Source organism: Balaenoptera physalus (assembly GCF_965194825.1).
Source record: "Balaenoptera physalus genome assembly, chromosome: 9".
Taxonomy (NCBI): Eukaryota; Metazoa; Chordata; class Mammalia; order Artiodactyla; family Balaenopteridae; genus Balaenoptera; species Balaenoptera physalus.
In genome coordinates this window covers 3,691,211-3,717,579 of record NC_138888.1, presented here as the reverse complement: position 1 = coordinate 3,717,579, position 26,369 = coordinate 3,691,211, and the positions used below count along the sequence as shown (strand labels likewise).

The 26,369-nt window shown below is 39.4% G+C and overlaps 1 protein-coding gene across 1 annotated transcript in view; it reads right to left on the bottom strand.

The window, feature by feature from the left end:
- The window catches only part of PDE10A (phosphodiesterase 10A), a 307,742-nt gene that overhangs the window by 41,539 nt on the left and 239,834 nt on the right, over nucleotides 1-26,369 (bottom strand). The window contains 5 exon segments of the mRNA XM_082475548.1: nucleotides 7,418-7,590; nucleotides 16,881-17,036; nucleotides 20,478-20,628; nucleotides 22,184-22,267; nucleotides 24,486-24,628. Of these exon segments, the coding sequence (XP_082331674.1) occupies nucleotides 7,418-7,590; nucleotides 16,881-17,036; nucleotides 20,478-20,628; nucleotides 22,184-22,267; nucleotides 24,486-24,628 (707 nt within the window).

Sequence of the window (26,369 nt, the reverse complement as noted above, 5' to 3'; positions counted from 1 at the left end):
TTTTTCATGGTTTCTATACATTACAATATACATACTTATAACACATACATAAATTTAATATTGTTCCACTTAGCACTTCACTCTCACCCTTCACAAACATAAGAACCTTACAACACTATAATTCTATGTACCCCTCATTCTTTGTGCTATTGTTTTCATATATTTCATCTTTACATATGATATAAACCTCACCCTAGTACAATTATTATTTTTGCTTTAATCACTCATTTATCTTATAAAAAAATTAGAAGATATATATGAAAATTCATACGTCATATTCTCTTTTGGGTCCTTTTCTAAGGATCCAAAGTAGCATCCTTAGAAACAAAACAAAAAGTAAGCAAATACCCAAAGTATTTGGAAATTAGAAAATTCTTTTAAATTAACCTCTACATCAATGAGGAAATGGAAACAGAAATGAAAATTATCTAAAAACTCAGAAAAAGAAGAATGCTTCATCAAAAACTTGCAGGGGACAGTTCAATTAGTAGTCAGATAATAATACATATATATGTTTTGTTACACAATTTGAGAAATAAGAAAAGGAACAACTAAACTACGAAGAAGGCATAAAAATAAAAGTTAAAATTAATGAAAGAGCAAACACGTAAGAAAGAAATGATAAATTTTTAAAAAGTAAGTTTGTAAAAAAGGAATAATTAAAATGAAAGGGCAAACTTGATTAAGAAACAAAGGGAGAAATAAAAATATAAAATATTGAAAAGGAGATAGCTACAGATATAGTAAGATAAATAAATTTTAAGTGAGAATAATTTGTGTAAATATTTTATATGAATTTGAAAGTCTAAAGGAAAAATGATTTTCTAGCAAAATAAGTTGACCAAGAGGTGAAATAAAATGGAAAAGCCAAAACAAAACAATTACCTCAAACCACAAAAGACATTAAAAAGTTTGTTAAAGATCTTCCATTAAAAAAATGTGCCAGACTGTAATGGTTTTACAAATAAATATTATTTAAGCTCCCCCAAATGGATATCTTTAGTTATTTAAACCCTTCTAGATCAGAGAGAAATTTAATTTCATAACTATCATAATCTTAATAGCAAATTATGATAGCATACAGAAAAACAACTACATGTCAATTAATGGATTCAACACAAACTTGCTAAAAAAAAAAAAAAGCAAAAATTGATTTCCTTAGCATATTAAAAAAGTAATTCCATGGGAAACTAGAGTACAAGGAATTCAGTGGTAGCACAAAATTAGGAAATTTAAAAATCTATTAATAAAATAAGAAATCAATAACACAGAAATTAGGAAGATCATATTATCACTGAAATCTGAATATGAATTTGATAAAATTCCTAATAAAAAGTAATATAAACAAGAAACAAAGAAAAAAACTCATACATGATGAAAATGATTTACCAAAAAATATCACATATCACATAAAAAATTAAAATCAAACACATACTGGATATACTTGCTTTTTCACCATAATCCAATATTGTTTTGTAGGTTCTAATTATACAGTCAGATGAGAAAGCAAAATAGGTATCAATATCAGAAAAGTGGAATGAATGATATTTAACTGTAGATGATGTGAAAGTATGCCTAGAAAATCCAAGAGACTAATATTTTCAACTGACACAGAAAACATAATAAAATGGCTAGAAAACACATTTTTAGAATTCCAGTAATGACAGAATAAATTCTGAACAAAATTTAAAAACAACTCATTGAAGGCAATTGAGTATCTAAAGGCAGGCAGAAACTGGAAGGGGTTCAAAACCTTCGGGCATAATCCACATTTATTAGCTTTTCTGCTAAGATTATGGCTCAGTTGGGGTATGAGACATTTAGAGGCCCCCAAAAAGTCACAGTACGGTGGAGAGGTTAGCATCTGGGGCTGTCAGAGCACATGGAATTTGAGGAGAAAGATCCTGGAAAGGAGAGAGCCACAAAGGCGATAGTCCCCAAATATGCATTCATATTTCCCTCAAATCCTTGGCTGGACCCAAGCACCAAGGCCAAAACAGAAACAGAACCGCACAAAAAATGCTTAAGGCACATATCCATAAATTTAGGATAATCCGTGAGAAATTTAACTGGCCACTAGAATAAAAGTCAATTATCTTCAGAGAAGGATAACAAGTTCCAGAAAGATAACAGAGAATACATATTATCCACAACGTAGTATATAAATTAAAAAATTACTAGACATCTAAGGAAAAAGAAAAATGTGTTCCATGACTCAGAAAAAAAAAAAAAAAGTCAACAAGAAAAGACCCATAGAGGACTCAGTTGGTGGAAATGAAGACAAGGATTGTTAAGTAACTGATAGATATACTAAAGAATCTCCAGGAAAATATATACTTGGATACAATGGGTGAAGAGACAGGAATCTTAAAAGAGGCATAGAAGCTATAAAAATGAACCCCAAATAAATCTCAGAACTGACAAATACAATATATAAAATAAATCACTGGATGGAATTGACAACAGATTGGAGAGAACATTAGAAAGGATCATTGAAATTAAAGGCAAATCATACCAAATTACCCAAACTGAGGCACAGGGAGGAAAAATGACTGAAAAAACAGTTCAGAGCCCTAATAACCTGTAAGACAGCATTAAGTGATCTATCATATGTGTAATTAGAGTTGCAGAAGAAAAATGACAGGTTGACAGAAAAAAATATTTGAAGAGAAATGGTTAAAACTTTACTAGGTTTTACTGTAATCAGCAGCCCAGAGACCCAGAAACCTCAGAGGAACTCAAGAAGGACAAATACAAGGAGGACACTGAGGCACATTATAAACAAAGTGCTGAAAAACCAAGGATACAGAGAACATCTTAAGAGCAGCCAGAATAAAAAGACATACTACATATAGGAGAATACCAATAAGAATGACTGCTGACCTCTCATCAGGGAAAAAAGAAAAAGATGGAGGCCAGAAGACAACTGAATAACATTTTAAAAATGCTGAAAGAAAGCCGGTCAACTTAAAATCCTAAATCCAGCAAAAATATCTTCGAAAAGTGAAGCCAAAATAAAGGCGATAAGCTAAGGCTGAAAGAATCTGCTGTCTGGACTGAGGTAAAATAATTACCAGACGGAAATCTGGATCTACACAAATGAATGTAAAGCATTGGAAATGGTATATATATGAGAAAATATGACAGATTATCTTTTTCTTTTTAAAAATTCTTTAATAATCAATTAACTATTTAATAAGTATTAGCAACCTGTGTGGTGTATACAACATATGTAGCAGTATAATATTTAACAACAGTAGCATAAAAGACAAAACTGGGCATAACTGGATTCTGTCTTTTTAAGGTTGTTACATTGTATAGAAATGGAGTAATATTAATTCAAGGTGGACTGAAAAATGCAGATTCATGTAAACTCAAGAGCAACCACTTGAAAACATACAAGCGTAACAGTAAAAGCCAATAGAAGATATAGAACACAACAACAAAGGACACATTTCATTAACTCCAATGAAGACAGGAAAGGAAGGACAAAGAACAAAGAGTTAAAGAGAAAACAAACAACATAATGAGACAAACATAAATATAATTACACTAAAAGCAAACGAACTGACAGTCCTAAAGGAAGCACCGACTGAAAGTCTCAACTACTGCTGATTACAAGACACATTTAAAATATAAGGATGCAGATAGGGTAACAGTAAAGGATTGGACAAGAATATGACATGCCAATAAGTAAGCATAAGAAAGCTGGTGTGGCTATTAGACACAGAAAACTTTAAGGCAAGAAGTATTACCAGAATAAAAAGAGAATTTCATAGTGGCAAGAGGATAAATCATAGAGAAGACATAACAAATACACAAATGTATAAGCACCTAATAACAAAGTTTCTAAACACATGAAGCAAAATTGAGAAATATATAAAAATTCATAACTTTTTTTACACTGGAAATTGTATTTCCATTAGAAACTGGAAAAAATACATTCACAAGTGATAAAATTTATAACATGACCAGTATAATTTAACTAAAAAAGTGATAGGATCTGTGTAAATAAACTATATAAAATGTTATTCAAGACTAAAAAGTCATGCCAATGCTTTTGGATGAGAAGCCAATATACTCTCATTTACAAGTGAAGAAATAAATGTGATATAACAGCAATCAAAATCCCAATGTGGATATTTTTAATTGAAAACAAACACGATGAAATATTCTTTTTCTTTTTTAAGTATTCACTATGAAGGAAATGAAGGGTCATGATGTCTATAATCTACAAGGAAGTGGCACAGTCAAAAAATAAAGGCAAAAAATACGTTAAAATGTTAATAATTCTTGAATGTGGGTATGAGTATACATTTTAGTATAATTTCTACTTTTCTTAAGTTTGAAATTTTTCTTATAAAAATATAAAAAATGCATTTACTAAGTAACAATTTCCATGAAATTTTCGGAAAGTAAATGAAAGATGAAGATTATTTTACCAGGTAAGTATGATAAATTTCAACATATTTATAATAATCAAAACAGTATGATCACAGTCAAGGATTGAATAATTAACAATTACATGGCTTAAGGAGTCCAAAGAAGTATTCGAGTTTATATGAAACTTCAATTCAATTCAGTGGAAGAAAATAGATTGTTAATTAAATGGTATTGATTCAACCCATCAGGAAGAAATAAAGTTATGTTCATAAAAAGTATAACTTCAGAAGCATTAATATGCAAAGAAAATTTTAAGTACAATTTATATTACTTTGAGGATAGGGGAGGCCTTCATAAGCAAGACAGGAAACCAGATTTGATAAAAACAAATGAAAGATTTGGCTTCATGAAATTAAATTTCTTTGTATTTAAAATAAAATCTAAATAAAACTTTTGAAAAGCACCTAAGAAAATGTTTGTAACATATAACAGAGAAAATGTTAACATCCTTAACAAAAATTTGGAATGCAAACTGATTTATAAAAAAAGTAAAGAATTCAACAAAAATTACACAAAATTTGTGAACAAACAGAAGTAGGAACAAAGTCAACAAACATGAAAAGATCTTTAATGCAGGGAGTTGTCAGAGAATGGCATACTTAAAGAGAAACAGTTTTCACCCTATGTGAGGAGAAGTGTGAATTTCTACAGTCCTTTTAGGAAATTTAACATGTATCTACATTTCTAGCACCATATGCGATGTGATATATATTTTTAAAGGACAGTAGATGACTTTATAAGAGTTTATTGCAGAATTATTTATGGTGCAAAATTCTAGAAACATCTGATCAATAGGAGGAAGGTTTAATGAGCCTTTAGCTAGTCCTCCATACTACGTGATGTCACATAACTCTTAAAAATAGGCAAGCATCTGGTATACCGTCGGCCCTGCTCATCTGCCGGTCCTGCATCCGCAGATTCAACCGACCTCGGATCCTGTAGTATGTTGCTTGAATCTGTACAGGCGGAACCTACGGATACGAGGGCCGAGGGCTGACAAAGGGATTTAGGCACTTGAACATCCACTGATTTTGTTATGCGGGTGGTGTCCTGGAACACATCCCCTGTGGATACCGAGGAAGGCCTGTAATCATGTTTTTGTTTAAAGACGTACGTTTGTGCATATAAACAGCTTAGAAACAGAGGAGAATGCATGGTTCTGTTGGTTCTGCAGAACAGGACCCAGCGGACTCCTGGGTCTCTCAACCGCGCTGTGCGGATGGGAGAGTGACCCTATTAATCGTCCAGGGCCATTTTATACAAGGGACGTAATACCAGTATTCTGGTACCTGCAGGGGCTCCAGGAACGAACACCCACGGACGACTCTATTATTGTTTTCTTGTATATACCTGCACTCTTTGAATTCTTAAAACAAATATGCATCACCTTTAAAATTATTTAATCATCATAACTATGCAGTATACACCACTAACATGTATATATGCATTAAGCACCAAGTATAATATTACTTGCAATTAGATTTTTAAATTTTCTATTTTATAAGAATATTATTATTGTAATCATTTTGCTAAAATCATATGCAAGAAACTTGTTACTACTTACATGACTCTTATTTGTAACTTAAAAACAATGTATACACATAGTTTTCAGCAAGCCAAAGGATACTTTAACCCAGCGCATACTTCTCCAGTCTTAAAATTGCCATAAGAAAGAGAACTGTGGACAAACACTCGTTTCCACAGACACATGCAGACTGTAAATCACACGCATCCCTTGGGCTGCAGGCGGAAGAGGGTGTGTTGTCCTGCATGACACTGACCCTTCTGCCAACCTGGGAGGGTGCTGGCAATGTGTCCAGACTGCCCTCTGTAAAATTAAGATGTATATTTTTTTCCTCAAAGAAGGTTCCCCATAAAAACTCTGATATCATATTCTTGAAGAGGTCAACTTTATTTATTATGTTTCTGTCTATAGTCATTTGTAGACCTAATGTTTTGTGTTTGGGGTACCTGAGTGAACTGCTTCTAAGAACTGAAAGCAGATTTCTCTAGAAAGAAATGTTATGATCAGTACCTTAATGGATCACAGAGGAGGTACACAAAGCACCTGAGCAAAAAAGAATAGATTCAAGTTCAGCAAGACTAGAATGAACCAATAAACAAGTGTTCCCAAATCTAAAGATAAAGATGGCATCACTTAAGATGGACTTAGTCAGACACGGAAACAGCAAAAGGAAAGTCCTACAAAGAAAAGCTGGTGGTAACCACCTACACACCGGCAAGGCCAAGAGGTGTTTTAGCCAGTGGACTGAAATCTAATGGACAGATGGGTGGACAGGTGCACAATGAAAACACCTGACACATTTCTGAATCCAGCGGGCAAGTCACGCCTTCTCAGAAAAAAAGGAATCAAACTACCTTAGCCTGATGCATTAGAACATTTAAGGAATCTCATTCTCTCTGTTCCGACCCCACGTTCAAACCAACTTTGGATTGCCACTTGGCTTCCTAAAGGATTGTGACCACGCTGAATGCCAATATTCTGATGCTTATAACTAGAGTGTATGTTTGCAGATCAATAAAATGGAATTCAGGTTTTATATATCAATCACATTGGCTAGGTTAATAAGATCTGGATTCTGATGAATCCATTTTCACTGGCTTTTGAGTCTGTAAGGTCAATGACCAAACGCTGGACTGTGGTAAATTCAAAGAGAGGCCTCTTGGAAAATGACTTCCCTTTAAAAGTACCCATTCCTATGTGATCAGCTGAAATTCTAATTCATATTTTAGTTACCTTCACAATACATTATCAGCAATCTTGTCAAATAACGAAATACCCAAAGTAAATATTAAAGCGCACATAAAACAAACAAACAAAAAAACACATAAATTCTTTTTACATTTCTTTTTTCAAATATAAATTTATGCCACATTACATTTTTGTTTTTAAATATAAATTTATTCCAAATAACACTTCCTGGGTTACTAAACTTTCAAAAATGATTTTTACCTATGTGATTGATTATTAAGGTTTAGCGATCCGGTCTGGTACATCTCTTCCAACTGTTTCCTGTTTCCAAAGTATAATGCAAGGTCTGTGGCAATGATGGCTTTGCGGATGATCTCAAGCACCTGTTCATATTCACTGGAGCTCAGGGTGGAGAAGATATTGTGCCCCTCCAACTAGGGAAAAAATACAAATAAACACCACCAATAACAAGCACAAGCTCCAATCTAATGACATTTTCAGTTACTTGAAACAACAGTCAGTCAATGGCATTTGGTCAGGACGGGTTTTGGGGGAACAAAAGGATAGTTTGAAATGACTAATGAAATTAACGTTTTGGTTTCTCTTCACGATACAACAATGAAGCTACCGCTTAAATGAACTATTTACACTACGTAACGTTTCCCACCATAAAGTCCCAGTGATTTAAATATACACCTAGTTTGGGGATATTTCTAGTAAGGAATTAAAGGACTGGAATATGTAAAATATTTGAGTAAAAGACTTTTCCTTTTAAACTAATTAAGAACTTCGGTAATTTTCACATTATACTGGAAATTAATGGGCTTAAAAAGTCATCTATATCTTTGTTCACTTCCACAAGCCTAATGATTAATAAACTGTTTTCTCTGTATCATAGAAGAAAATGTCCCAGGACCTGAAAATAAAATTTAGGCACATTAAAAACTCTCCCTACAGGCAAGAATGATTTTACATAAAACACAAATCCCTGAGGTGCAAAAACTGTAAGGCCATCTTCTCTTCTGTCCTCATGGGAGATGGACCCAGCAGATCATCTCCCTAAACAAGACCAAACACTGGTCATTTGGATTCTGTTTTCTCATAATTATTCTTCTGTATATGAATCTTTTAAAAACTTTTTACAATAATTTCTTCCTCAGGATTTTAAGTTTTATTTGTAGTTGAGGTTAAAACGGGTCATTTTTGTTCAAACAAAAAAACGTAGAGATTCAATTTGTGGGTTCATCAATTATTTTTTAATGATTCATTAGTCAACACAGTTGTACTATAAACTGATTTTTAATTGTTTCCGCTTGTCTTAAGCTACATATATTGACTGATAAATTACATGACAAACTTGAAATTATTAAAGTATATTTCTTTACAAAATCAGACATCTCACTAAGATATTGTCTGCTTCCTATTACTCTGAAATAAGGTTGTATGTGCCACATTTATTTTCGGTTATCAGAATCTTCCTGTATTATTTACTTTTAAGGTATTATATTTATATTTAAATTATCCTATGATAAATGGAGTTAGTTCTAGTTGGTTCTTTTTCAGACAATGATAATAGCAAGGACATATTTGTAGAATGCTCTAAGGCTATAAAGCACTTTCAAACACATGATTGCACTTTCAAATTATAAAATTTAAATAAATCTTTGATATCTAATTGAAATGAAGTATTTGCTGAAGCATTAACAACATTTTTATTTGACTAAAGAAAAACTGCAGTACTTATATAAACTGGTTATTTCAGTAATTTTTAGTAATGTAATCTCATTTGAAGCAGCCTTCATAAATACAATAGGGCCAAAGAGGTGGACACGATAAGGACAGGACTTCAGCTCAACACAAGGAAGAACCATCTAAATGTTCGGAGTTACCAGGTGAACTATGCATGGGATGCTGTTTGTGGAGACGTTCAAAACACAGGCTAGTTAGTAACTGATGGGGACCATGGGCGGGGATTTAATCACTGGGAAGGTAATTAACTTCCAAGCCCCTTTCAACCTCAGCTCTAAACTTGTATTGTACAAAGTTACAAGAAAGAAATCTTGACTCTGACTTGTGCTAAGAAACCTGCTTTGCTTTGATCATAACTCAAGTAAAGCAGCCCTCTGCTTCAGCACTTAATGCCTTGTGACCTGGGCTCCCATCTCATAAACATGTTTCACATCGGATGTGTTTGGCTGGTACTCATGCACACATCTGCTCTTGGCAGGTCGTCTGAAGAGGAATTACGTGTGATATATATTTATATGATTTATTCTATCACCAACAAACTATTAAATTACAGCACACAAAATATTCTCACGTACTGTTGGATTTTACGTTTTAACCTCTCTAAAATAGGGACTTCTTAGCCTGGGTTCTATAAATTCTCCTGGGGACCACAGAGCAATGAACTCATTACAACTGTATATAGTATGTTGAGTGTGTCATCCATAAACACATGTTTTCATCAGATTCTCAAAAGTGTCCATGATCTAAGACAAAGTAAGACCCATTTTAAAGGATCTGTATATTCTGCTGGCTATTTCAGATTCATTATTTCTTTTTTTACTTTACTTTTCGATATTAAAGGGAAACTAGGTGGAAAAGTTCAGCAGCGAACCTTTATAATGAACAGCTGGACTACTTCCTTCAACATTTTACAAGAGTAAAAGGAATAAATGATAAACAAACAATAAATGGCCCCTTCCTTTCAAGAGAATATAGTATATATTTATCAACACTTTGCTCCTACCAAAACAAAAGGGAGATACAGCAACCAAGAATAGCAGATAAACGGCTGAAAACGTTTTGAAAGCTCCAATTTCACATTAGTTAACAACCTAATAAAACCTCATAAAATAATAAGATGCTTTTATATACCAACTGATAAGTTTATTATAACTAATATTCCAGGTTACGTTGTTTAAAGTTTATACTAATTCAAGGCAGTTGATCCCATGTTGTATCAATCAAGCATAAAATAACAAGCATTTTATACCCAGAAATGTTTCTAAAGCCCCCAAATAGGGAAGGAGCATATAATTCTTACGTCTGTGAAAGGTTATGAGTGGGCTCTGTTTGTAAAGGCTCAGCTACTTAAGTAGCCGAGATTTGTGAGATATGTACGAGAAAATATAAACAACACTGAAACGGTCCTGATGCTGAGAGACTTCTCGGGGACACACTTTAAGGTCTTTAAGGTGGATGGTCTTTAAGGGCCCGCCTTACTCTCAAACATGATGGGTCTGAGGATTCTCAGCATTCTGACTCACTGTTGGAGCACTGCTTTCTTGCCATAGCTGTATCTTTCCCACCACAAAATGAGGAATGCATGTCTCATTGAGCAGATATTGTCTGTGGTGTTTCACTTTGGGTAAGGATATTAGTAGCTTAGTGCCTACTATATCCAAGGTCCTAAACACCGTAAGTTCATTTTTTTAAGGCGTTCACTGTTCAGTGGTACACAAAACATAGAGTGGCATGGTCCCCGCGAATGAGGTAAGTGAAGACCATGGGAGCACGTGGGACGCTCTTCTTGGTGACGATGTGAATTCTGAAGGACCAGTCGGAGGAAAGGCAGGAGCAGCGTGGGACCCTGCGTGCTTGCTGGAAGCACAAACACTTCCGTACGGCTGAGGCAAACTTAATACAGAAACGGTAAGAACTAAAGTAAAAGTTCTTTCAAAAGGCCTGGATGCAGAACTGAAATATTATATGGAAAGTAATAAGGAGCCACTGAGGATTAAGGAGGTGGGTTTTAGAGCAGTCCCTCCGGCAACAGCGTGGGTTGAGGTGGGTCAGAACAGAGGCAGAAGGGCGGATGATCAATCCTTCCTCAGCACGCTTTCAAAATATTACCATTAATCATACGTAGTTCTCCCCAAAGCCCTACTGTGCTGAGCTCTACGAAAGAGATTCTCCTGGAAGGGCCTTGGAGCTGAGATTTCAGTATCTGCACGCCAGCCGGTCCAGACCTCACTCCCCCGCAACCCTGCCCCTACTGGGCTGTGAATCACTATCACAGGGGCAACAGGCAGAGGCTGAATCATTCTGGGGCTTCAGGATGAAGAAAGTCAATGACACAACTAATCGCTTCAAGCATTCACAACAATGATGCCTTTAAAAGATACATAATACTTATTTTGACATTTAATTGTCCACTGCATCAAACCATATACTAGGAAACATGAGAGAGTACTGTAATTAAGAACACAAGTTTTGGAGTCAAACAACTCTGGTTTTTAATATCCTCTGCCCCCTACTAGCTGTGTGACAATGAGCCAGTTACCTAACCTCTTTGATGCACATTACTCTTATTTGTAAAATGGAAATGAATAATAATACTTGTCTCATAGGATACCATAAAAATCAAATGTACTGATACGTGCAAAATTCTTAAGTTTCTGGTATATAGGAAGTACCTAATAAATGATGAAATGATTACCATGATGATGGTGGTGATGATGATAAAACCTACCAGTAGAACTTCTGCAGTCAGAGTTGAAACAGGGAGAGAGAGAAGGAGAAACAAGCAAACAAACCGATACGCCCAGAATTGAGTTGGACCGCCAGAGAACACTTCTATCTATTTAGAATACATCTGTAGAAAAGGATAGATTTAGGCTAACCTCTGTAATAAACTAATACATTTTAGTCTAGAAGTAGGGACAGTGTTGAGTGTAAGTACAACAATTTTGCTATAATTGCAACAGACAACAGTAAATTCTACCCACTGCAGATGGATTTGGCTGTGTCACAGAAATGCTACTGCTATAAAAAGTAATGAAAATGTCATGGGATCCCAAAATGTTGGGATAAAGATAACTTTTTAAAAATGTAAACATATTTCAAAAGCACTAGATGATTTAAGATGAATGGAATGATGAGAAATTTTTCTTAATAATGAGAATAACCATTCCTAATTGGTCCGTTTTCTACAATTTTGACTCCTGCGTACCTAACGTGGGGTATTCACAGAAGGCAAAAGACAGAAAAAGGGTAGCTTCAATATTCAAAGTAATCATTAACATCTTATTATGAAATATAATTTGACTATTAAAATGAACATTAATTATGAGTATTAAATAAAGGAATGTTCAATGAACATTAAAATGGATTTAATATTCTAACGCTAATGGTTCTATCACCGTTGCTAAATAAAAACACAGGGGTAAGTTTTAGGTCGGAACACAAAGCTTACCCACTATCTTGTCACACTGTCCACAGAGAACAGTCTACTTACCTGAAGTGATTCCACGTACGCTCCACCACTGAGCCACCTACACGCTTTGTCCTAAGGAGACATATCTACTCAGTGTCCCCTAAACAGAACCTGGCAGTTACCAGTGGCCAAACGTTGCACACATTGTTTTGCCTTCTCTGACTCTTAGGTCCACATCCTTATCTTCACGTGACCACCACCACCCACGTCCACAGACCCGGCAGCAGGCCTGCGGGATGGAGATGAATGAGGGGCGGCGACTGTCCTCTCCGGGCTTACAATTCAGTGGAGAGGGAGGCTAAACTCACAAACAGAGAAGTTCAATACCACGTGAGAACTCTAGAATACGTGTATGTTTAAGGGACTCGGGGGCCATGTGGAAAAGGCACACAACTGTGCCCCAGTTATGTGGAGACGTCATAAAATACTTTCCCTGGAGGAGGTACTGCCTGAGCTGAGCCTTAAAGATAAGGAGAAGCTGGCCACCAAGATAGAAAACGCTAGACAATGCAGAGTTAAGAAATGGTCTGGAACTGCAAAAATACGGTAGATACAGTAGTCCTGGAACAGGCAGAGGCCATTCATAAAAGACTTGTACATCAATTAAGAAACAAAATTTATTCTTGAGGCCAGAATGGACCCACTGGTGACTTTTAAAAAGGAGAATAACATGTTCAGACATATATTTGGAAGATAAATTTGAGAACCACAAGTTTGGGGAAATGGTGATCAATATGGGGGAAAAGGCAGTCAAACAGACAGTGTCTAATGAAGGCGGAATTTGGGATGTCACTCGGGAAAGGTCCTTGATGGACATGTAGGAGACTGTATGCTCAGAGGGGCCAGTTCAGCATCTACCACAGGCGCCAGATGGGAACTCCCTCTCCCCTGAATGCTCCTCACGACCTGTACACAGCCCCGGGCCCCAGTCACCGGGAAAACAGTCCTGAGGCCCAACGCTGAGACAAGGAGCAGCTCAGCAAAAGTTAAGAATCTGAACCTATCTTTCCTCTAGATGCTTTCACACTTCTCCTTACTTCATTCCTGACTTAATCTCCTCCCACTGCCCACTCGGGGCGGGGGGTGGGGGGGAGGGTGGGAACTGCCCACTGCATCTTTCTCACTGTGACGAAAGTGAAGGCAAGTGTGAACAAACATACACCCTTCCTGCCGTGCTGTACCGTGAATAGTCCTGTGCTAGTGTGTGAAGGACTGAGGTTAGCTTTTAAATATACTTCCCCTTTCTGTTTGCTGAGGTTGCTGTGGTCACACAGGGGGCCTCTTCGCCACGCTTCCCCCGTCGCCCAGATTATCCCATAAGTAATTGTGGCAACAACACTGAAAGTCAGCATTCGGGTTAACAAGACTGTGGTCTGTAGACACACACACAGAGCCACACACACAGCTTTGAGGAGGCCTCATGGGGAGCCATCTCTAACCATCACGGTGAATTTTTTAATCTCCTCTTTGGCCACGTTGCCAAAGGATGAATAGCTCTGGGACTGCGCTCCTCTGTGTGGCCGGAGCGCTGGAGACCGCCTGCGGAGATGAGGACGGCCGAAGGAGAAGCCTTTCACTACCGTGCCCACCGGGCGGACAGACCTATCAGAGGGGTCTGTGTGATGTAACGACATATTGTTCTGCCTGATAATTCAGTGACTGGATGTTGAAATTAAATTTTACTCTCAGCCAAGGATATCACCTTAACTGGTCAAGTCTGGAGGTGTCCTGACAAAACTTCAAACTGGCAGGGCTTGGTGACTGGAGCTGGGGGCAGGGTGAGGGGAAAGGGCTCTAACAGGGTCACTGACCCGTGGGGTGAGTGAGGTGCCATCACGGGAGCTGTAAAGTAACTCAGCACGATTTTGGCCACACTGAATGCCAAACGCAGTTCAAGCGTCTGGAAACAGAACCTCACGGTACCCCAGGCTGACACACAGGCGTGAGAGCCACAGCCTGTTAGGATGGCTGGGACCCCAGGAGGCCGGCCAGGTGGAGCGGCAAGAAGATCAGCTTGAGGGCGGGGCTGTGGACACAGCAGGCATTTGTGCTTTTGTCACCTCTGTCCCCCGGGCCTGAAACGTGTGCTGGCAGCCGCGAGGCAGTGAATAAATATGTTCGCTATTGAAACGAATTTCAACAGGCAGTTAGATGGATCTGAGAAGCAAAACTCAGAGGAGTTATCATGAGCATGTGCCATCAGCAGATTCTAGAGATTTCCAGAAAATGAAGGAGCCCTCCGCCATTCTCCTGCCCATGAAGATGGGGCCATGAGTTTACGCCCCCTATGTTTCTCCCTGTCACAGCTCACACAGGAGGTGTTGGTCAAGCCAGGATACAGATTCAGATTTTAACTGGTGGGCTGGACCTGCGGCCACGACGGTTCTTCTAGCCGGCTTCCCACCCCAGCCGTCTGTTGAGAACCTCACCTCTCTAAAGACACAAGAACAAAGGTGCCCTTATGTTCCCCCCACCAGTGACTGAAATGCCTTCTCTACCACTCGGGATCTAAATACCCTCCAACGCCTCTGTGGATGCCGACAGCGTGCTTGAACTTCATTCACTGCCTGAGTTCCAGTGGCGACGCTCTGATCACTCTAGGAACGCCGCATCATGTAACACGGAACCCCCCCCCCCCCCCCCGTGGCTGGGGGTTTCCTGAAAATGAGACAAACCGCTCTGAGCCACCTCCACTGTCAACGGCGGCAAACGGAGCAAGTCTTCCTGCCGGAAGTCTTCCTTGGCTGGGTCAGACCCTCTCCATCCCTTCTGCTTTGTATCACTGCTGTATCACACAGTTTATGTCTTATTCCATCCAGCAGCAATGTACTTTGCAATCCTGGCCTTTGTAAAAACTAATTCTCTTATATTTAAAATAGGTTTTCTGAGGGAACTTTATGAAGGCTATTAAAATTCATTTGCAGATTAAATTGCCAGAAATGCTGTCACAGTCATATGTATGAATTCATTTAGGACACAGGATGCACATGGGACCCAGGGAGTCCTAATTATTTCTAAATGAAGGCGTCCTGATGTCATTTCTGGCATATACCCTTCTTCCTGGGCAAATAAATAGCCTAAGGGGAAAGTAGATATAAACTCTCATAAAGTTTTATAAATGTCTATTTACAAAAAGCATGTTTTAATGCATGTGTGTGTTAATATATATGTGTGTGTGTATATATACATCTATTATATACACACATATATAGGTATACACATATCTATATCATACACATATCATACACATATCTATATCATACACACATATACACACACACATATACATATATCCACACACATCTTTTATCCTGCTTAAATTTCTAGGTATGTATGTATGTATCTATCTATCCAGCCAAACATACATAACATACATCATTAAAAAAATAAAGTATTGGTGCCAAGGGAACATCAGGAATGGTGACTACCTATTGCTTTCAGGGATAGAACCAGCCCGGGAGCAAGGGGGACATTCAGCCACCTGCCGGATATGACTCCGTATCTGACAGACCTTTCACTCTACCCCGCAGGTCATCAGAAGAGCACCTGCGCTTCAGTAAGCTCACCATTTGCCTTCTCAGTCCTGAGGAAAGGGGGCCTGACCACGTAAATGTTGCTGGGTTTTGAGAAGATCTGAGTGTGCGGTACCACCAATCACTGAGAGAGCTGCGACAATGAAGAGGCACTAGGAGAAGCTGCGGAGAGGAAGACAGCCCTGGGTGGTCAGGGGAGGCCTGGGCTACACAAGAGAGGAAAACTGCACCAAGTGGCAAACACCCTTCTGCTTCGCAAGACGCCCACAGCCAGGCGCTGCTGAGGTCCTGCCGGGGCTTGGCGTCACAATCTTGAAAATTCCAAATCCTTCCCGTAGACTCGTAATCAGGAGATCTAATGAGATTTCTCTTCCTATTTTGAGGTGCTGACAGTGAGAGGAAGAAACGGGGTCCACTATTCTTAAGTCAAACACGGATCATATTTTAAAAATTGTCTGTGAGAGGAGTCAAAGCATTACGAGGCAATAGTTACGCAGTTAAGACGCCTTTGCGAAAAAGGTTTGAAGTGAAGAAGGAGCGTACGTATCTCACAGGGAAGGGAGACCTGTCAGCTTCCAGATCAGTCACTAAGGACATCTTAAAAGCAAGAAAATTCAATTTAAAAACACACAAAAGAAAAAATAAAAGAACTTCAATGCACTTAAAATCTTGTTTGCCTAACGTTCAAGATTCGCTGTTCAACACATTCTGGTTCAAGAATATGATGATCCACATAGATTAACTTAACTACGTGAAACAAACTTTGCCTTAGGGTAAAACGTACTTAAAAATCAAATGTGATTGCAAAATATATATAAATCTTTTAAAAAAGGTTTTACGATAAAATGTAGCTGCTGTTTCTAAAGAAAGCCAGAAGAATATCCCTCTTTTACGTATAAACCATGGGTCTCTCTGACAAGACGACGTACACACGGGGCAGCGGGCAGGCGCGTGGCCCTGGGCGCCTCACCTGAAGGATGGAAACTGTCTGGGAGAAGTGGTGCTGTTCCATGGTCGACGTGGAATATAGCGCTGCGAGGGGGTGGTCGAATTTCTGCAGGTAGGTGTTACTGAAGCCCCTGTGGTCCAGGTCATGGCACAGGCACGCAATTAGCAGTCCCTTGCGCTTAAGGAGAAACCACAGTGCACAGATGTTCAGAACAAAGAAATGGGACATGAGGAAAGTTACGGTTAGTATTCTTATCACACTGACTTCTGTCACTGATGCAGCCAACATGCTCATGAACGCCTGAAATAACAGATAATCTAACTTCTTTTTTAACCAGTTTCTTTGTCTTTCTGCTTATGAACTTAACAGTCAAATTATTCTTGCGTTTTCCTGATCGACTCTGGTAAAAAGTGTAGGTGGTATCAAATTAAAGCAAATGTTCCAAAGAATCACAGATAAAGCAAGTCTGCAAAAGGAGAGGACAGTATCAGTTCTTCACTCAAAAATCTATTCAATATTAAATTCTAACGATGTTACTGCTATCATAAATGAGGAGTGCAGCAAGTAAATCATAAAGCACGTGAAAAACGGCAAATTGTATAGAAAAAGATAAAAGGAAGAGCAGGCTGAAGGGGACAGGTGAGAGGCGGGTGGCTGTGATGTACAGCAGTTCGGATGGGCCTCAGACGGGCAGAGGTGAGCGCAGAGGCACAGGTGAAGGGGAGGAGCAGGCGGCTCCCGGGGGCGGGGCTTCAGCCAGCGCACATCCTGGCAGGGGTGCCTGCCCGCGAGTCACAGGACCAGAGTCACATGACTAGGACTGACCCACTGCAGGGGCTGCGGGGAGAGGAGGGCGGAGAGGAACGGCAGGGCAGGGCAGGGCAGGGCAAGGGAGGGGAGGGCAGGGGAGGGCAGGGCAGGGGAGGGGAGGGTAAAGGTCTTGTATCATTTGTGATCCAGGGACCGATGGCGGGGTTTTGGCAGCGCAGTGACATCGTCTAGCTGACGTTCTTTAAAGATCCCCGCGCTGGCCACTGTACTGAGAACAGACTTGAGGAGGGTGGGAGAGACCTGGGGTGGGGGGGGGCCTTTCGTCGTGGCTCAGGCAAAACACAACGGAAGCTTAGACCAGGACGCTAGCAACGCAAACTTAGGAGACATGACTAAAGTCTGGAAGATTCTGCAGGCAGAGTCAACAGAGCTTTCTGGCAGGCCGGGCATGAGAAGAGAGGAGGGCAGGGCGGCGAGCGCTGGAGGGCCAGGCCATCAGCCTCGGACGCTGGTGGACGGGCTCGTCACTGAGAAGGGAAAGTTGAAGGGGGAGCGGGCTGCAGGAGCGCTGGGGAGCCGAGGGTGCTGGGGGTCCTGGGAGCCGCGTGAGAACGGCGACGCAAAGAGGAAAGCTGAGCCCTGACCCTCGGACCCGCACGGCCCCTGGACCAGAGCATTTTCCGGGGTGTGATGGAGCTGGTTTCAGAGAAAGGGGGAGGGGAGGGATTGCAGGCGGCCAGCACAGCGACTCCACCAGGGGCCGGCGGCAGAGAAGAGCCTAGAAACCCGGAGGGAGCCGAGCGGAGAGGCAGAGGCAGAGGGTGCGGTGAGGTGGAGGTCACAGCCTGCGACCTGCACGGGCTGCAGAGCCTGCGGAGGACCCAGCGCGGAGGGAGCGAGTTAACAGGGGCGGGGGGGGGTGTTGGGAAGAACCGCGAGGGCAGGGCCCTCTGAGACCAGGGCAGCTGGCAGGGCGGCGCCGGACAGGAGCCCGGGCAGCATCGGAGGAGGGCGCGGAGCCACCTGCCGCGGGGCCGGCGCCTGCAGAAAGCGCCGCAGATGCACTGCGCCTGCGCCCTGCTGGCCGCGCTGGTTTCTCCTGCCGCCTGATGGGCAGGGAGGTCGCCCCGGGCACCCGCCCCCCTAAACTATGCGGTAGGCAGGGGACCAACCCTAAGTGTTCGGAGGTCTTAAGACACTGAACTCTGTATGTTCTGGGGGTCGTTTTGTTTGAGGGCTGTTCCCATATTTTATGCTGCAACGTCAGCCATAATTAATCTGGTAAAAAATGTCAAGGTTGTAAAATCTGGCACAATGGATAAAAGCTTTCTAATTCCTTTTAACCTATTTTATTTGTATTGATGTTCAATGGTTTTGTCAAGCGTATGCCAGAATCAAGCATCTGAAAATAACTTACAAAGTAAAGAACTACCTTTGTTAACTTTTCCTTTAAAAACATCAAATGATCATTTCTAAAGCTCTACTAGAGATTACATATGCATCTTACAAAATATATTTTAAATACTTATGTATGTTATTTTGGGATTATTTTTAGCCAAAAGACCTGAAGTTTCTGGAGAAACAGAATGATATAATTCTAGAAACTTAAATGAAAGTCAATATGTAGTAACAAAACTTATCTCACTTGTCTTAAAAATTTTCCATTTTTGAATATAAATTTTAATATAATCCAAAAGAATAATTTCTATAATTCTCAAGCTTACAGGCTAACCTTTGGCAGAAAAGATAATAAAATTGCTTTCTTAAAAGGAAGTGAATGGAGAAATACTGAAATTTTCAAAAATATGGGGTTCCATGAGATGGAAAATTGTTTAGCAAAATTTATATTAAAAAAGAAAAAATTTCATCGTGTGTGTGTGTGTGATAAATAATAAATTATTTATTAGGCTAAGCCCCATCTAAAGATTATTAATAAAAAAGGAACGTTTTGACTCTTTCTTTACAACAGCATTTTTTTTCTAAAATGCATCTTTCAAGTTTCCCACCCATATTGTGAATTTGGTCTGACAGGATGGAAAGGACAGGACTGGACCTCAGGGTTCTAGTGTTGGTGGACGTGACCTTGGGAGAAGCACTATTTCTTTATCCCAGAGATGGCAGCTCCCTTTCTTCACGTGTCCTGAAGCAGGAGGAGAGAAGGGTGGATTCGAGTTAGGGCTTTCATAGGGCTGCTGGGGCCTTGTGGAGAGAGGGCAGCGAGGCCATCAGGAAGGTCCCGCCTGGGAGGAGCACAGGTGGGACGAAGGCGCCCCATTACCAAATGCGGGCCGGGCATTCAAGGAAGGGGCTCGACAGCGGTGCATGAATGGACTAGGCACCCCCAAATCTTCTCTGAGTGTGTCACCAACTCCAAGTCCGTAAAGTCCGGTGCATCAGTGGAACATCGCCGAGCCCCTGTTCCCTTATGCTAGAGAAGGTCAAATAAGCATTTATGTTTTAATTGTATTTACTGCTCTGGGTTCTCAGACGGGTAGGATATGTCTTCATTATCCAGGGCATAAGGGCAAAGAGAACAATTCACTTTGTTTACATCCTTTCAGAAGAATTCAGCTTTAATGGGGAAGAAGGACTACAAAAATGAGTGTTTCCTTGAGGGATATTTTGATGAAGTTGGAATTTCTGTATCTACCTTCCTTATACAAAATAATAGGGAAAATGCTTGGGTACAACAATTTACAAAGTGTGCTTCTGTGAATTTACGGAACAAAATTTGTCCTGGAATGACATAGAGTCGCCTAACTATATCATAGATGTACTCCAGACGTAGAGTACTTCAGCCCACTCAGGTTATTGGAGGCGGGAGAAAGACAGCGTGTGCACACCCACCTCGAGTTCGGTGAAGAGCCCGTGGTTGTTCTGGAGGATGGCGTACATGCAGTGTGCCACCGTGACCGCGTGCTTCCAGTTGTGGTAAGGGACCCGGCGATAGTTCTTCTTCACAGACATGATAAAACGACACAACTTTTCAAGCTCAAAGCTGTGTGGAAAAGAAATTGTCATGAGAGAAACTGGTAAAGAACCAGGACGTTCCAGGAGACAACTAGATGTGCGCGTCTGTCCCGCGCGCGCTTGCACGGCTGAACACTTCCGTGGGGACTGGATGTGAGAGCACGGCGGCCTCACTCACCACCTCCCCACTGCTTCTCCAGCCAGGTGACAGAGGAAGACTCTGGTGGCTCGTGCTCTGCCACGGTAACGGGCCCACCGGGGAGCAAATCCCAGAATCAGCTTGCCGTTACCCATCATGAATGCCCGCCACCTCTTCCTTAGCTTTCAAGCAACGCCTGCGTCCCACAGTGCTCAACAGACAACAGCATATCATCACCCTGTTCAAGGGTATTTTTAGCTAAGTTTTTCCAGGAAGCACATTCAGATTCACAAACTGCAAACATGCATGCTATAAGAATTTCCCAGGTGAGTGATTATCCTTTCAAGAGGAATCCAAATTACCATGGGACACTCAAATTATTAAGCGGTGGTAGCAGATGGCTATATCCAAATCTTGACGCTGTCCATGAAAGAATATGACGTACTTTATCATACAATATGGTTATAAATTTTTATATGTATCATGTGTTTACACGTATTTAAAGCCCCACCAACTCTCTCAGTGGATTTAAGGCAGCTTAAGACAAAGGCATATCAGTACGAAACAGGGCTCCCCGAAATACCAAAGAGATGAGAGTCCATAAAACCTCTAAATACATATAACCTTTATCTTTCTCCACTGAAAATTTTCAAATGTCCCTGAAGTGTGAGGTATGTGATTTTAAGAGTTTCAACTGGTCAAGCTCTCAATTGCTATCTAAGAAATAAGTGGCATTAGTTACCCTGTGTGCATTCTTTTGAGACAATAGTTTATATAAGTCGCTGATGGAAATAAGAGAAAACACAGAATTCAATAGGAAACAAGCGACAATTTAGTTCTAGAGAAGCTAAGAGCCTCTATAAGCCACTGAATGACTAAATTAGTAAAAAAAAAAAGAGAAAAAGAAAATCATTCCTTGCATTTTAAGTATGTGTTTAAGCTGTAAAAAAAACCCACCAGATACAAAGTCATGAAAGGCCTCTAGGACAGGCCACAAGGAGAGGAGAGAGATTTGCAAGGACAGGGCAACATAACTTCATTACTAACAAAGGACTAGACTTTGAATTAGGAGACCTGTTTCTTTCGCACTTGTTTTAACTGATATATCGAAGGTAAAGGTGAAAGTCGATGTTAAATGTGTATGTACATTCCAAAACACACCTAAAAACAGTATGCAATTATGTTGAGAAGTAACCCCTATCTCTTTTAGCTCCACCTATATTCTTCTGATCACCTGGTTAGACCTGGTCGTTAACCAAGGGGCAGCCTCTGAAGGAATCTAAAAAGGCTGCACATTTGTCCAATAATCTCAGCCTTTTTTAATTTAAGTATCTAGAAAAACAATTTCTATATGGCATAGTTAAGGTAATTATCAACCAAGAAAGTGGCGAGGCACTTAGGTAGGGGAGGAGGGTTTTAAAGCAAGTGTGTAGGTCACACCTACCAGGCTGTCCCACAGGACCGGTGGACCATGTAGACGAAAATTCCAGGCCACATGTTTTCAAAGGGACCAATGTCAAAGTGGAACCTGAAATAAACAGAAAGCACAGGTCATGAGTAAATGTAATTAATTAGGATAAACATAATAACAAGTAAAGGGAGTAATTTAACTTTTTGCCTATCAAGAGACTAAAAAAATACTGGGAGTTCGGCCCCCTCTTCCTGCCTTTCTAAGTCACATCTCTGTGGTATTCAAAGGTTTCCAGGAGGAAATTCCACACATTCCCTCAGGAGCTTAGTCCAAGATTTAAGCCATTGCTTAATTCTTTATTAAGCAATCTGTAAAAAAGGAATGTTGTGTTTGTTATCAGAGCAATGACAAAGTCCAAAATAATTATATTATGAGCCCTACACATACACTACACAACTCATAGATACGGGGGAGGATCTCATCTGAAATTTTCTGAGAGATGAAAATTAGTCTATTTCCTATTTTAATCCAGAGAAAAGTTTCATAAATATTAACATCCAAAGTTATTACCTATTTTTCATGTGCTAATTTGGTTACAAACATTTAACCCAAATAAGCAGAACGGGAAAGTATTAAAAGAAACCATTTTCCTCTCGTTACAGCACTTCTGACACCAAATGTGTGAGTTTTCCACACCAAGCAATTCTCCGGTTCTCCGCAGACGCCAGCTGATTTCCTGCAATTCAGTTCAATTCTGTCACTACCTGGAGTTGATGCGGACCAGAGGTTAGGGGCGCAGGCCCACAGGCTGCCCCCACTTGAAACGTCAATCACAAGCCCAGGCCACCCATACTTCTAATCCATCGGCTGTTCCCACAACCCGTCCTCAGGTCAGATGATGCACTAGGACAGCTCCAGAACTCAGGGAGACACTTCGTTTACTATTACCGGTTTATTATGAGAGGTACACGCAGGGAGAGCCAAGCGAAAGAGATGCACAGGGTAAGGTAGGGGGGAGCTCCCATGCCTCTCTGGGGGCACCCCCTTTATAGCACCTGATGCCTTCACCAACCTGGAAGCTCGCCGAACCCCTTGGTTAGGGTTTTTTGGAGGTTCCAGTACATGGGTACTGTTGACTAAATCACAGATCACTGGTGATAAGCTTAATCCCCAGTTCTCCCTGGAAAGGAGTCCAAGAGTAAGGCTGACTTCCAACCCTCTAATCATATGCTGGTTTCTCTGGCAACTGGCCCTCATCCTCCGAGAGCCACTCAGAAACTCAGGGTGGCTGAAAGAGGTTTAATATGAGTAACAAAAGATGCCTCTCTCACCCAGATCACTCAGGGAATTACAAGAGTAAAAGGAGCTCTGTGCCAAGAACTAGCTACAAAGACTATAGTCATATATTTCTTATTATATCACAATATATACTATATATATATATACATATATATATACACACGCACACACACTATATAATACACTGTTAAAAGATAAACTGAGGCATATTAAAAATCTTAAGAGTTTATTTGAGCAAAAACCCATTTGAATAGGGCAGCACCAATTTAAAGCAGTTAGGAGTGCTTTGGTGACAGGAGCCATGGAAACACATCTAAAGAGAAGATGCAAAGAAAAGAAATGATTTGATTGGCTACAGCTTAAAGCCTAGTTAGCTGTTCAGAACTGGCTGTCCTTAGCATTTCTATCTCGTTACCTTGAGGCATTTACAGGTTTCGATTTACAGGTTTGTTTACTAGGCCACCAGGGCATTAAAGTCACATCAGTCTAACGGCCTCCTTGTTTAATTAATTTAAGAATACTATATTTCCAAGTATAAACAAATATCAGCTCTGGATCACTTCTGAAGATTTTTTATGTAGTTATATAGTGTTGGCTTGTACTTCTAATGGGCAGGTCCTACCACCAGTAACAAATACATTAGCATAGGATTAGAAACAAAGTGTGAAAGTTGAACTATGTATTACTAAATTCTCAGATTTAATTTGTAAATTTAAAATTATATGGAAATTAAAACTTTCAGCTATCTGATATTAAATGTCATTTTGAATATTAAATATTACATAGCGTAAAGTGTGCAAAAGACTAAAGAGAAAAGCTAACATTTAGGTTAAATCATTTCAAAATGGTGTTCAGACTTTTTTTTTTTAAAGATAAAGAGATCTGGCCTTTCCTTCCTTCCAGGAGGAAAATGGCAACACAAGAAACCACACATGTAATATGATATTTATAATTTGAATTCTAGAACCCATTTCACTTTAAATTCAAACAAATTAAAAATCTGTTCCTGAAGAAACTGACAAGACAAAACTCTCACAATTCAATTTCTTTGCAAAGACGGGCGGGAAGGTTGAAATGCATGAGGCCTTGCCATTCCTCTGCAGTACAAATGCTATGATAGGACAGCTTCTCCATGGTGACCCGGTAAATGCACTCCGAATGACGAATTCTATGATACATCTGGAAAGCAAATCCAACAGAGAAAAAAATAAAGAATGTTGAAAGTAGTTTTGTCATTAAAGTTCAGAATTTGGTATAAAAAAAGCAGAACTATAATTGGATTCACTATTACTTTCCATTAACTACTATTGCTATATATATATTTCCATATACACTGAAGATATCCATGACGCGTGTGACTTTGAAGATACAAATAGTTTTTTTAAAAATTATATCTCCTTTTTAAAAGACTTATGAAATTCCGTAACAAATGTCTTTTTGCCGGACATTATCTCTGGGTAGAGAGATTACCTGGTACCTTATTCTCGGACTCCCAGCCTGCAGAATGTGAGAAATAAATGTCTGCTGTTTATCAGCTACCTGGTCTGTGTATTTTGTTATAGCAGCACAAATGGACCGAGACAGAGACTAAATGAGACAAGAGTTAAGATATTTTTTTCTATGTCTCCTTTTAAAAATATTTAGCTTAATTCTTGGTGATCTCAAAGTCCTCTAGTCCAGGGAGTTTGAAAAATGTTTGACTGTAAAGTTCTTTACTGGTAAGATAAATTTAAAGATGCACGCATAATAAACGTATACTCCTTCAGCAATTATATGCACATGCACTGTGCTAATATAGTGTTCATATTATGAAACAAACTAAACTAGAAATTTAAAAAGATAAAAATAAAAAGTACATATTTCTTAAATACTTAATTTTATTTACTTAGTAAACAAGACTCTTTCTGTTCATACTAAACAATGATATATTTTGAAATGAAGCACTGTAATTGTATGTTATCAACTGTCAAGTTTTTTTCTTTACTTCTTTGTGGGATGGTGGCGTCAAGTTTAATACTTAGAAACAGTTGTACTATTGGAGAAGAATATGCCAAAAAGTATGCGGATCCAGATGGAATAAAGGGAGTACTGACTGTTCTTAAATATCACACTTACAGTTTTGCTCCCTAATGACTAACATTTTTGACTGAAATTCAGATAAATTTCCACTCTCCCTGATGTAAATCAGTTAATCTTGCAAACTAATCAGTTGCATCTTTATATATTATCAATCAGGTTCAAAACCAATGACACTCAATGAAATTATTCATGGGGAAGATTTTAATAAATTAAAAGCAGTTTCATAAAATAAAATTTTTTAAAAATTCAACTTTTGAAGACAGAGAGGGAAAAGGAAATAAAAAACAGATGGAACAAACAAAACAAATAACAAGTTGATGGACTTATACTCTAAACATAAAATGTGCCTGGTCTCAATATCCCCATTAAAAAGAAAAGGTTATCTGATTGAACAGAACAGCAAAACCCCAACTCATGCTGTTTACAGGAACCCTACTTTAAATATAAAGACTCAACTAGGGTAAAAGTAAAAGGCTGAAAAAGATATTTAACATTTAACACCAGTCTAGAGAAAGTGGGAATGGCTGTACTTGTATCAAATAAAGTAGATTTCAGAGCAAAGACTATTACCAGGGATAAAGAAGATCATTTCAAATGATAAAGGGGTCAGTTCATCAGGAGAACATCATACTCCTAAACGTATATGGTCGGTTGGTTTTCAACAAGGGTGCAGAGGCAAGTTAGTGGAGAAAGAAGAGTCTACACAACAAAGGGAGCTGGATCAACTGGGCACCGGTAGGCCAAATAAACAAATAAATGTTGATCCTTACCTTGTACCATATACAAAAGTTTACTCAAAATGTAAAACTATAAAACTTCCAGAAGACAACATAGGAGAAAA